Source organism: Pyrus communis, chromosome 9, assembly GCF_041283825.1.
Source record: "Pyrus communis isolate YQ-2024b chromosome 9, ASM4128382v1, whole genome shotgun sequence".
NCBI lineage: Eukaryota > Viridiplantae > Streptophyta > Magnoliopsida > Rosales > Rosaceae > Pyrus > Pyrus communis.
In genome coordinates, this window is record NC_142573.1 from 10530589 (window position 1) to 10543444 (window position 12856).

At 33.2% G+C, this 12856-nt stretch overlaps 1 protein-coding gene across 1 annotated transcript; it reads right to left on the reverse strand.

The window, feature by feature from the left end:
- Positions 1-659: 659 nt before the first annotated feature.
- On the reverse strand, positions 660-6775 carry LOC148694229 (beta-amyrin synthase-like). The gene is made up of 15 exons (XM_088699553.1): positions 6447-6775; positions 5533-5718; positions 4769-4858; positions 4363-4560; positions 3618-3702; positions 3328-3494; positions 2938-3243; positions 2686-2805; positions 2458-2580; positions 2286-2384; positions 2026-2082; positions 1708-1898; positions 1442-1619; positions 1175-1339; positions 660-986 (listed from the first exon to the last, which is right to left on the reverse strand). Exons 1-15 carry the CDS (start codon positions 6645-6647, stop codon positions 867-869), a joined length of 2286 nt encoding a protein of 761 aa, XP_088555679.1. The 5' UTR covers positions 6648-6775; the 3' UTR covers positions 660-866.
- Positions 6776-12856: the final 6081 nt, after the last annotated feature.

The window sequence follows — 12856 nt, forward strand, 5'->3', positions numbered from 1 at the left end:
GATTATGTCACACGTTTTATGTACAAGACATTCTTTATTTAACTAAGTCTTCAACATCCCAGCTCCACCAACAATAAAATGATAAAAATCATTGCAAAAATAAATAAAGGAAGCAGAACCAAACGGATGAGTCCCATCAATGAGAAGTACTCTAGATCTAGCACACCATCCTTGACTTCAAAGGTTCTTCTGCAATATCCAAGTAAACAGATATTTGTGGCCCTAATCTAAGTATAGTGATTAGCATAGTTATATATGTGGCCTTAAGACAACTTTCTATGAAAATTTTTATATGTTTCTTTGATTATTTGCCTTATGTTTCAGGGACTTTCAAAGTTTATGGCCTTTTATTCTAAGTTGTGAAAAATGCACTACAAGAATATTATCAATAAATTACTCAATCAATACAAAAACACTAGAAATGTACTATACTAAACAAAGGACTTTCAAATGACACATTGGTCTCATTTGAAAGTTTCTTCAAATTTATTGCTTCTAATCATTTTCAAGTCCTTCCATCTTATTTTTGTACGTAGTACATTCTTAACAATTTTGGCCTAAATTACTGGGAACACACCCTTGAGTAACATCTCTCACAACCTATTCGCCCTATAATGTTGTAATTTTAGTCATCTAATAAGAAAATAAAGAATTAAAGATACGTCCGGCAGAAATAGATTTTTATTTTATTTTATTTTATATTTTTTTCTGTTTGAAGAAGTATAATTTCTCTGATTTCCAAGTAGGTAAATCTTACTTCCTAATCTGATTGATACACTTTTTGTATAATACATAATTTCAACAACTGGCTTTTATGCATATTAATATATGCTGCATGTAAGAGCTACACGATACAGAGAGCCTAATCACGCCTTGGAAGGCAATGGAACCCACTTGCGGTATTCTGCAAGAGCCCACAGGGGGTAGATGTTTCTATAAGCTGCATAATGTAGCATACAATTCTTCATGAACACTCCAGTGATTTCCTGCCATACATGATTAGTGAATAGATGTTATAAAACGTTGCAAGTAAAAATTTGAGCATACGCGCGTATACGCAACACGATATGTTATTTTGTGTTTCATCCTTTTTACTAGTCAACCTTGCAATGCAAGTAAGGTTGGGGAAATATTTTTATTTTGTTTGAAATAGATGTTAGGGTAAGCAAGATACCTGCTGAGGAAAATCACCATTTTCCATCTGAGAGTTGATTATCAACTTTGCTGCACGATGAAGAGGTGCGGGGTCTCTTTCGGCCTGTCCTGCATAAATCAAACCCATCATAGCCCAAGCTGTGTGTACTAAATTTGATCGGTTTCCTTCAAGAGGAACGTACTCCTGTATCACCCACCACAGAGTGAAATATTTTAGTCTAAGACAATGAGATTAACTAAGAAACTTGGAGCTCGCTTCAAACATAATCCACCTCCCATATTTTACCTTTTTTGGACATGAAAGGTAGCTCTCTCCCCAACCACCGTTCTCTTTCTGGATTGTGAGTAAAAAATTAATAGCTTTGCGTATAACTGCACAATTGTTGAAAGTCTTGCCAGCTGCTGTTAACCCTCCAAGAGCAAACCAGGTACCATATGTGAAGCAAACACCCCAATTCCCGTACCTGAGCAAATGTTTCTTAACTAAGTTGTTTCTCTGCTATAGTTGTTAATCAAAGAAATCAAAATTTTGATTTAATAATATGATATTACCATGAACCATCTTCCATTTGTATATTTTCAAGGTACTGTGCTGCATTGGTAATAAATTGATCTATCTCTTTCTTCCTGTGGCCAGGGTACAACTTCTTAAACAAAACTAAAGCCTGAATTGCAGATGAAGTGCACTCAACATATTCATGCTCAACAACAATGTCTGCGAAGAATTCCGTGGGATTCAACATCTGGGGAGAAAAAAGAAGTGAGAATGTCCAGTAAGTATATACTAATTAATAATGCCTTGAAAGACTTTAGTTTCTTACACATCTAACTAAGTTCGACAAAATTACTCCAATTCTTTAAAATTCTTACTTCTAACCATTCTGCTGCTCCAGCTGGTTCCCAGGCTGCTAAACCACCATTCTTACTCTACAATGAGCCATAAAATGAGATTTTTTATGAGTACAGAGACCTAATAGACTGTGCGGTGAAGAACAAATGTCTTGAAATGCTACAAGTTTTTTAAGGTTTTTAAAGTAAGGCAGCATGCATTAGGTCCAAAATTTGATTACGGCAGGGAAACAAAATGCAACTCTACTCATATATATGACTGACTGACATAATAGTTGTACCTGTAGGGTAATTAGGACATTGACAGCATCGTATAACCGCTCAGGTTCCATTTTTTCACCAACCAGCTCCGGTGGCATCATCGATAAAAGCAGGCAACACTGTACAGGGGATTATGGTCAGGAAAATGGAAATAGCATTTAAGGTGGATAACAAAGTTGAAGTATTTGTTACCTTTAAACCCTCTGCAGTGCAATCAGAAACTTGCCATCCATGGTCTTGATCAGAGAAAGTCCACGATCCTTTGGAAATGTGGCGGTGCATGCTTTTGAAGTCACCCGATGGATTGTCCTTAACCTTTACAATTTGATTCCAATACAGTCACTAGTTAGAACAAATTAATCGATGCACATATACATTTTACAAAAAATGAAAGTTCAGTTGACTATATAAAAAACGAACCTGAGATTTCTTGACGAAGTCATGTCCTCTAGCAAGTGTGGGTGCAATTTCATCGGTTAGATTGGAAGCAAGCAAAGCTTGAATGGCAAAACCAGCATCCCACATTTGACTGCCAAAACTCTGCACGTATTAAGAAAATGTATCAACTTATAATGTTTTCCAATGATTTAGAAGAGTAAACTTTTGAAACAGATAAAAGGGTAAAGAACAAATCATCTTATCATATACTGTATTAACAAAATGTGTACTAACTTGCATCTTCATCCCATCCTCAGCAACCCATAAATAATCTGGTATCCTGGCAAGATGCTTTTTAAAATAATCACCATTTGGATCTTCAGCCCAACAAGCCAGCATGCATAACACCTTTTCGACACATCCAATGGTAATGTATCTGCTGTTTTCATCTTCATAATGAATATGCTCCATTGTTACTTCGAGAGCCCTTTTCCTGATCAGCTTGTTAAATGGCCAGCGAGTAAGAAGAGGCTCTGTACATATGTACAGACTATCCCACATAAAGTCCTGTATCCAAGGATGAGGGTAGTAGATGTCCTCCTGCATGCAAATTACCGCAATCAGTTTATGTACCTAAACAAGAAAAAAATTGACTAATTAGCTATTTATTCAAGTTCAACATACTTTAGCACAGTGATGACGCACTCCCTTCCAGTTAATTTCGTCATAAGGCTGAGCATAGAGTTCTTCCCTTAATTGTAGTATGAGAGGTGTGATTGGACCAACAAATCTTTTCCCATATAAATATGACATAGGCATATAAACCATCCTACAGTAGCACCACATTTTTGCTGCATTTGCATGATGTAGAAGAGATTAAAAAAGAAGACTATAGGTAGAGAGAGACTAATTAAATCTTTCAACATGTGAAAGATTGAATTATTTGTACTCGTGGAGTCCGGAATTGTGCTAACCTGGATGCATAGGAAGAAATGAAGGCAGAATCCAAAACTCTGGGGGCATTGGGTTGCTTCCGGACCACTCAAACACACCAAGTATCTGCAAGAATCAATTGAGCAAGATTAATTAAATGGGGAAACCCTCTTAAATAATAGTAGTGCAGTGTTCTCAATGCCAAATATGACTCGATCGCTCTTTAATATACCGAAATAGTTAGGGTTATATAAGATTTTGGTCTGCCACCTGTAAAGTCATATTTGACTTAATCTAGTTAAGAGGTGGGACTCCACCTTTAGAAGATATAAAGTAATAGTTAATTATTAATTTCACTTCATCTTTCTCTACTGAATAAAAGCTAAAAGTTTAAATAATTATTTGATTATGTCTGCGTTGGATATATATGGTATAAGTCACACCACTAGTTTGGAGTCAAATATGACCTTATAGCATTTATCTTTTTTTTTTAGATTGTAACTCTAATAGAGGTAAATTTTAGTAAGGGGTTACCAGTATTATAGAGTGTATCAACAATAAGGTTAATTTTGTTAATATTGACCCGTTATCATTAACAACTATACATCTTTATACGTTGTCGATATTCACCCGTTATCAATAACAAATAATCTCAAATAATTCGGTTATATATGGCATGTATAAATTACCAATATGTTGACAATTTGCCATAGTGATAGTGCTATTTAAGAACAACAGTTAACCCGGAGCCTAAGCAATTTGTCTTAGTGCTGCAGATAGGCATACCGAAAGCCAAGTTTTACCCCATGAGGGGATGTGGGTAACACTGCCATGATCAAGAATCCACTTTCTAGCTCTTGCACAAGCATTGTCTTGGCCACCATCAGGTCCTTCTCCAAGAATACGCATACAAATGTAGTTGAGAGCTGTGCAAAACATGGTGCTGTGTCCTTCGATGTGTAATCCCCAACCACCATCTTGGTTCTGAATTACCCAAAACATTGATGCATATTAATTAGCATTATTTGTTTAGTATTTTTATTTATACAAGCGGGATTTTGGATGCAGAAATGAAAACTGTTTGCCAACTTAACTGCAACCCTTGGTAGTTATTTAAAACAAATAAGCACATTTTGAAAATTTTTAATTTTATCCAATTTGTATGAAAAAATAACAATGTATATATATGTACCTGATGATAGTATATGTAACGCAGAATTTCTTTACGGTGTTCTGCATGGAATACAGTGTTAAGATGCCCTGTAATGTAAACACACATGACCTGCAAATTTTGAGTAAAAAATTGGAAAGAGCAATTAATAATAACCCAAATATTTGGAGTTAGGTAAAAAATCGAGAAAATACGCTATTTATTTTTAAGCCCCAAAATGGGAACATGGGATTGCAAGTAAAATATTTTCATAGTCGATTGCACTTTTTGGAAAGTTGACATTAGGTGTAAACTTTGTAGTCATAGAGAAACTTAGTTATTCCTCTCAAATTTTCAAAGTTGAAAGACTATATATTTAGAGTAATGTTAGAGAGATTAAATTCATAGATAAAATTTTGTAAACTAAATAACATGAAAGTTGATAATTGGATTATGTTGATAAACGTGCTTATTCGTACTGTGACACATCATTTAGTTTACAAATTTTGTCTAGAAATGTAGTCTCACATATATATTGGGATGATGCTAGAGATATTATCTATTTAAACCGTAAGACATTGTCGTTAAATATTGGATTAGTACTGCTTATTTTCTATTAGTACCACATAACATGATTTACAAATAGGTCTAAAAAGTTAATCTACTTAGCATTACTCATATACATTGGATTCAAAACGTGACCTCATAAACTTTAAGAAGTTGGTGTCAATTTATCCATTAATATAAGTAAGACATTGTGTGGGTAAATAACATGATAGCAAATGGTGACAATGTTAAATACTGACCAAAGGAGGAAGGAAAAACAACGGGCCGGCATTTTCGGCAGGCCAATGGCCATCGCTAGCCTGCAACGCTGAAAAGAAGTGGACAGACCTTCTCAAAGAAGTTGTGGCCTTTTCATGTGTGATTTCCTCTCCATCCTCAACTTTAACTGGGGGAATTGTTTGTTTGAAGTTCTTCTCCCTTAGGAACTGTTGATAAGTGAACAGATAATTAAGTGCGATACTAATGAGAGGATTGAAGTTATGATTAAACAAATTTATGACGATGATATTATTATTAATTAAATTTTAATAAACCCTAAAGAATTATTGGTGATGCCCATCAGATAGGAAAATGAAAACTTTGTAGAAACAAGACAAACAAAAAATCTGATTTTTTATATACACACGTCATACGCTATATTTAGCTTCCTCATTTTATCTTCTTAGCTTCATTGCATGCCATTCATGACAGAGAATACTTTATGGGTGTACTTGTTCACTTGTAGTTAACGCTTTTTTTACATACAAACTTCATTATTAGAATTACGTTTATTCACTTTATATTCTAAAAATCAGTTAAGTCATAGAGTGTTTAGTCGCTCATATGTATCAAATGAATAGATGGTTGATAAATTATTACCAAGAATATTGATCATGTTCGATATATATAAATGACTACATGATCTCCAAATTGATTGATTTTCAGTAAATATGATCTTTAGATAATGTGAAAAAGTAAAATAATGTCTTTGATTATTGTATGGTGCGTTAATAATAAGTGGGTGGATAAATAGGTAAGTGGATACAAGTATTAATTGCTTATAATAAATAACTACATCGGTGAAACTAAGTAACTAGAACTCACATTCATTAGAAACATGGTTTACGTTGCGTAAACTAATTGACGATATAAGTTTGGACGAACTAAAGCATACCTGCATTCGCCATAGGTGGTCACCACTGGGCTTAACCTGATAGCGGTTATTGTAGAAATGAAGACGAGCTTCTTCCACCTCAGCTCGCTCTTCGGTAGTTCCTGCTTCAGGGTCAAACTCAAATATCTGCCTTCCCACGAAGTTGTTTGTGCTGTAGATGTATGGATCATTGCCACCATCTGCGACCTTAAGCTTCCACATTCTTCAATATTCTTTATTTAGAGAGAGAGAGAGAGAGAGAGAGAGAGAGAGAGAGAGAGACCTGTATATAGAAACTTAACTATGTTTTCAATGGACGAATGTATAAATGATCACCTTCCTTTGTGTATATATAGAGATCTGAACATAGAAATATATATACCCAGCAATTTTTATTAATGTTTTACCTAGGTATACAAGGTAAGTCAACGAGTTAGTTCAACGCAACACGGCAACAGGAAATTATTGAGCATATAGTCATTGAGGGCCGCGGATCTGTTTCTTGCCAATTTGGTCCTTCCTTTCTTTTTGCTTGATCTGTTATTACCATGTAAACTGGCATTGTGTCCATATTCAGTTTCTTAAGCGAGTTTAAGTCGAATAAAAGGCTGCAACACCTCCACACTCATAGATAAGAATGCATGCGGTAGAACTTTATTACTATCAATCATGCCAATTAACAGCCATACCTCAAAGCTTCCGAGAGGTTTTTTAATGTGTCTGGGGGCAGTATGGTATATGTCATTACACAAGTAGGAAGAAAGTTTTTTTTTTTTTTCCAAGTGCCCCTCCGCTTGTATAATGACATATAAAGTATGTATTCGTATTCTGGACATATTGAAAAATCTCTCCAAAACTTCAACCTCCACTATGCGTACAACCATTATTATCTTGAAAGAAAATGATGAGTGCTTTCATTCTATGAAAATCACTTAGTGAGTGCTTGTAATCATGATCACACAATGTAAATTATTGCTCATTGCATTCAGGGCTTAATGATGTTTCAAGTGTTGAGTTGAGTTTCCATCATCATTGATGAATTATATGATGTGGCAAGTAATTTGTACATGACACGTCAATTAATAGTTTTACCTCATTAACTAATGATTATATGAATCATTTACCACGTCATATAATGTGGTATAAATATATGGTCTCCTAGCATTACTCTATTCAAATAATGTGCAAAACTTTTGCAATTGATATCCTTTATTTTTTTAATTAAACAAAAGGTGTTGTTATTGACACTCAAAAAAAATAAATAAACAAAATCATTCTACACTTCTTATAAATATATATCTTTTTTTATAAATATAGAAAGTTAATTTGACTCTCACAATGACCTTTGTATAGTGTCAATACTATATCAAAAGAAACATTTTTCTCAATAACCTTTTGAACATATTTTTATAATGCAGTTCACGATTGAAGTGGAAATTGACTACCGCTTATATTTCTATCATGCAGCTCATAATACATGATTGATGTCAATAATATTTTGTTGTATTTGTATGACTTTTTTTAATTTATTATTAGTAAGGGGAGGGAGAATATTCGAAACTATTACAATAATTTAGGAGATGAAGAATTTTGAACCGGCTATAATGCATGTGTAAAAATTCAACATCATATTCACTAAAATATTAAATTACATGCATATTTGTATGACTTTAAGTATTCGTTCAAATTATTGAAATGGACTACCACTTTGTAATTAATGACGTTCATAATGGCTTGAAAGTGTTGGTGTTTGTATGCTCTCTATTTTAAATTAAATTTTATCAGAAAATGCTGCAACTTATGTTAAGAGCTCCTTATTTCTGTTACGAGTTACGACCATACGTAAGCTCGTGTAGCGAGTGAGAAATGTTTTAATTATTATTTTTTAATTCAATATTAATATTTATAGCCAAATAAATTTCTAGAGCTGGCTCTTAGGTTTAATCTTTTACGTTGGATGAGCTACACAGAACATTTGGCGCGGTTTACACTCGGGAAGGCAACGGAACCCGCTTGCAGTATTCTGCAAGATCGCAAGGGGATGCCAAAAAATTTTCTAATTTTTCGGTTGGAGTGACTCCAATACATTTTAGGTCTGATGCCAAAGGCGGTGAGATGCTCTGACTGGGAACTAGCCTTCTTGCTTCCATCTTTGACCCTGCTGGCTTGAATGAGTACGGAAACAACAGGTGTACAGGGTCCAATTTCTGCCGTGTTCAGATTTTAAGCTGATGGCCGACAAGTAGAAGCTGTAATAGTTTGACCAAAGTAACCATCTCAGCACTGGCATCCAAAATGGGAAACCAAATTCGCATCGAAAATGTAAAAGACGGATCTCATTAACTTGAAAAAATTATAGATGGTTGACCCCAAAAAATAAAATAAAATAATAAAATATATATATAGGATTCATTAGATATTCGTCCTGAAAAATCATGATTTCTAAACATAAACTCACATATAATTAAACATCCAACAAAAACCCAAAAGTCAAATAAACTACCACATAAGAATATAAGTAACCTACTAATACAAATTATTTACAATTTTTGCCACAACCGACACTTGAAAACTAGCTTCAATCAAGGGCCTTAAAATCTAATTAAGCATCATGACGTTTTTTTCTATTTATTTATTTATTTATTTTTAATTTCTATAACAATCTAGTGCATTACTTTAAATAATGACTACATTATTATTCGGTGTAATTATTCTCCTTATATATAATAGTTAAACGTCCCTACTTTACCTGTATAAATAATATCGCCCTATTGCCTGTAATTTACCTACATTATATAAACAAAGTATTCTCATATTTCTTTTTGCAATTTACCTGTGATATATGCAAATAATATTCTCATGTTTTGTTGGCATTTTCCCTATATTATGCAAGTAGGTAAATTAATATAATAGTAGGTAAAATATGCAAGTAGGTAAATTTCAATAATAGTAGGTAAATTATGCACACGTGATTTACCTACATTTTTTATGTGAAACAAATATCTAGACTGTATATGTAAATAATTTACCTATAGTTGGTTCTTTTCTTTTTCTTTGTCCTAAAATTAATTTACATGCAATTTTTATCTCCTTTAATTTATATATTTTTACTTTGACAACAATTTTTTTTTTTTTTTTTTTATATTTTGAAGTACAATAATTTACCTATATATAATATGGACACGTTGTAATGGTAAATTGGAATTCGAGAGCCAAACTAACCAACAAATCCCTACATTTATATGCAAAATATTATTTTTGTAAAATCATTAATTCTCCCTTACAATTTGTATGGAATTAATTATGTACATTAAACATTCAATAAGGGTGTTTTAGGCATCCAAAAAATTTTAAATGGATAAAGTCAAATATAATTAATGAATTTGCTTATGTGAAGTCTAGTCAATGGAGTTTTATTTGAGCAAAAAATTTACATCGGGTTTTATGTGGAGAAAATTGAGTTCTGTGGGCTAAAGTCATATTTTGTAGAACAATACCAATTTGAAATATCTTTCTTTGATTTCATTGAAAAACATTATGAAACCAAAAACAAACTTACGGTTGTTACCAAAGAAAATTGGGTTAAGGAAGACAAAACTTTGATTTCTTCCAGTCATCCTCCCAAAGAAACTATTTTAATTTCCACTGGCAATACCAATATTTCAGCAACTCCTTTCAAATTTCCAAAAGAGGATTCAGGTTTTAAATCTGTCATTGAACAGAACAATTTTACAAACCAGAGTCTTCATACTATTGGAAAACAGTTAGACAAAATTAAAACCAAAATCGACAAATTATCTCAACCAAAATCTTCTCAAAAAGAAAAACCATTAGTGAACTTTACTGATACTTCTTCAAGTTCTACTGCTTTAAAGTCCATGACTACCATGCAAAAAATAGACCAAATGCTCAATGAGCTCAAAAAAGAGAAAGTTGTTAGTGTTTTACAAAACCATGATGTTTCTGTCGAAGAAGAAAAAACATCTACTTCGGACTCTTCTCAGGACACAGAAACGGATAACTCTCTTCAAAAGATTGAACATGTTTTTCAAAACATTGATCTTCAACCAACTTTTGATTTAAAACGTATTCGTACTCATCCAGTCAATCCCACTTCTCTTACAAAAAACTGGTATCCCAGACCAACACCTCCTGATCTTCAATTTGAGGAAAGAAATATTATAAATCAATTTTCAGTCTCTGCTGACAAACTCTATGAATGGAATATAGATGGATTGTCAAAACAAGAACTCCTCAACAAACTCCAACATAAGTCTATGGTTGCTAATAGCTATATTTCTAATCACAATTTCACACAAACACAGATTGTTGATCTTCTCGTCACTGGATTTACCGGAATGCTCCATTCTTAGTGGGAGAAGCACTTAACTTCTCATTCCAGAGATGAAATACGTCATGCAGTTAAAAAAGATAAAGAAAGACTTCCCATCTTTGACGAAACGATAGAACAGGGAATACCCGACGGAGTAAACACATTACTCTACACCATTATAGAGCACTTAATAGGAACACCTAGCAACGTCACTACTCGTATCCACGACCAACTGAGTAATTTAAGGTGTCCAACCTTAAGTGATTTCAGATGGTATAAAGATGTTTTTATTTCCAGAGTCATGCTTCGCGAAGATAGTAATCAACATTTTTGGAAAGAAAAATTTATCAATGGTTTACCAAATCTTTTTGCTCACAAAATCCGAAATGTTTTAGTAAACGAAGAAGGTGTCATACCTTATCCTACCCTTACTTATGGGAACATAGTTAATGTTATCCAAAAGGAATGATTGAAAATGTGTATCGACATGAAGATTTCAAAACAAGTCAACAAAGACAAATCTATTGCTAAATATGAACTTGGAACATTTTGTGAACAATATGGTTTACCTCCAATAGCTCCTTCGAGCAAAAAGAAAAAGGCTCAGCACACTAGCAAGTTTTCTAAACCTTATTCCAGATTTTACAAAAACAAAAGGTCTTCCAACAAACCTTTTCAAACCAACAAGTTTTATGAAAAACCGTTTTCAAACCCCAAAAAGAAACCTTTTCGAAAATCTAAAAAAGATTTTCAAAATAAAAAAGGAAAATGCTACAAATGTGGCAAATTTGATCATTTTGCAAACGAATGTAAAGTTAAGAAAGCGATTAACCAGCTGAAAATCTCTGACGAAGAGAAAGTACAGCTTCTCCAGGTTTTAGAACTTAGAAACACCGACTCTAGTCAATCAGATAGGGATTTGGAATTATCCTCTTCTAATCATAGCAGTTCAGACGAAGTATCTTCGCCAAACATTAAGTTTGGATGCACATACACTTGTTGTAACAAAATTTCAGTGCTTAATAAGCAAGAAGAACAAGAAGAATTTTTAATGGAATTAATCAGTAAAGTTGATGATCCCAATTTGAAATCTTTTTATTTGAAAAAACTCAAAAATTTGATTTCTCTCCAAGAACCTGGCACCAGCCAGACTCCACCCCAAAAGATTTCTCTCAGTACCACTTTGGAACGATTTAATAAACCTAAAAAGGAAATAACCATCAAAGATTTGCAAAAAGAAGTTAATCAAATCAAATCGGAAATTAGATTTTTAAAGTCCGAAAATACAGAAATTCGTTCACAACTCAGTAGAGTCCGTACTCAAGCACTTGTAGAAGAACACGGCAGTTCTTCTTCAAACTCCGATTTTGATGCTCAGTCGAGCAAAGCTTCTTCAAAAGATTTTGTTTTAAGTCTTTTAGACAAAATCAGAATTAGAAAATAGTATTCTAAATCCAAGATAATAATCAAAGATTTTCATTTAGAAACCATAGCTTTAATTGATTCGGGTGCAGATTTGAATTGCATTCAAGAAGGGTTAATACCTACCAAGTATTATCACAAGTCCACTGAAATACTTAGTGCTGCAAATCAATCCCCGATGAAGTTAAAATATGAAATTCCCAAAGCTCATGTTTGTCAACAAAATGTTTGTTTTAAAACTCCATTTGTTTTAATCAAAAATATTTCTGATCAAGTTATTTTGAGACTCCCTTTCATTGCTTTAATTTATCCTTTCAAAGTTCATCATAACTGCATTTCTACCAAGGTTTTTGGCCAAAAAATTACTTTTGAATTTTGAATGGAAACAGATCTTAAAAGGTTAAAACAACTTCAAAAAGACAGTATTTCCAAAACTCTCAACCAAATTACTGCAAAATCCCAACAAATTAATTTCTTACAAGAAGAAATTAAACACAAAAGAGTTGAAGAACAGCTAACAAATAAGTCTTTGTTAGAATCTATTAGCCAGTTTTCTAATAAACTTGCTAAGGAAATCTGTTCAGATCTCCCCAATGCTTTTTGGCATCGAAAACAACATATTGTTAAACTACCTTATGTTAAGGATTTTAATGAATAAAAAATCCCCACCAAAGCA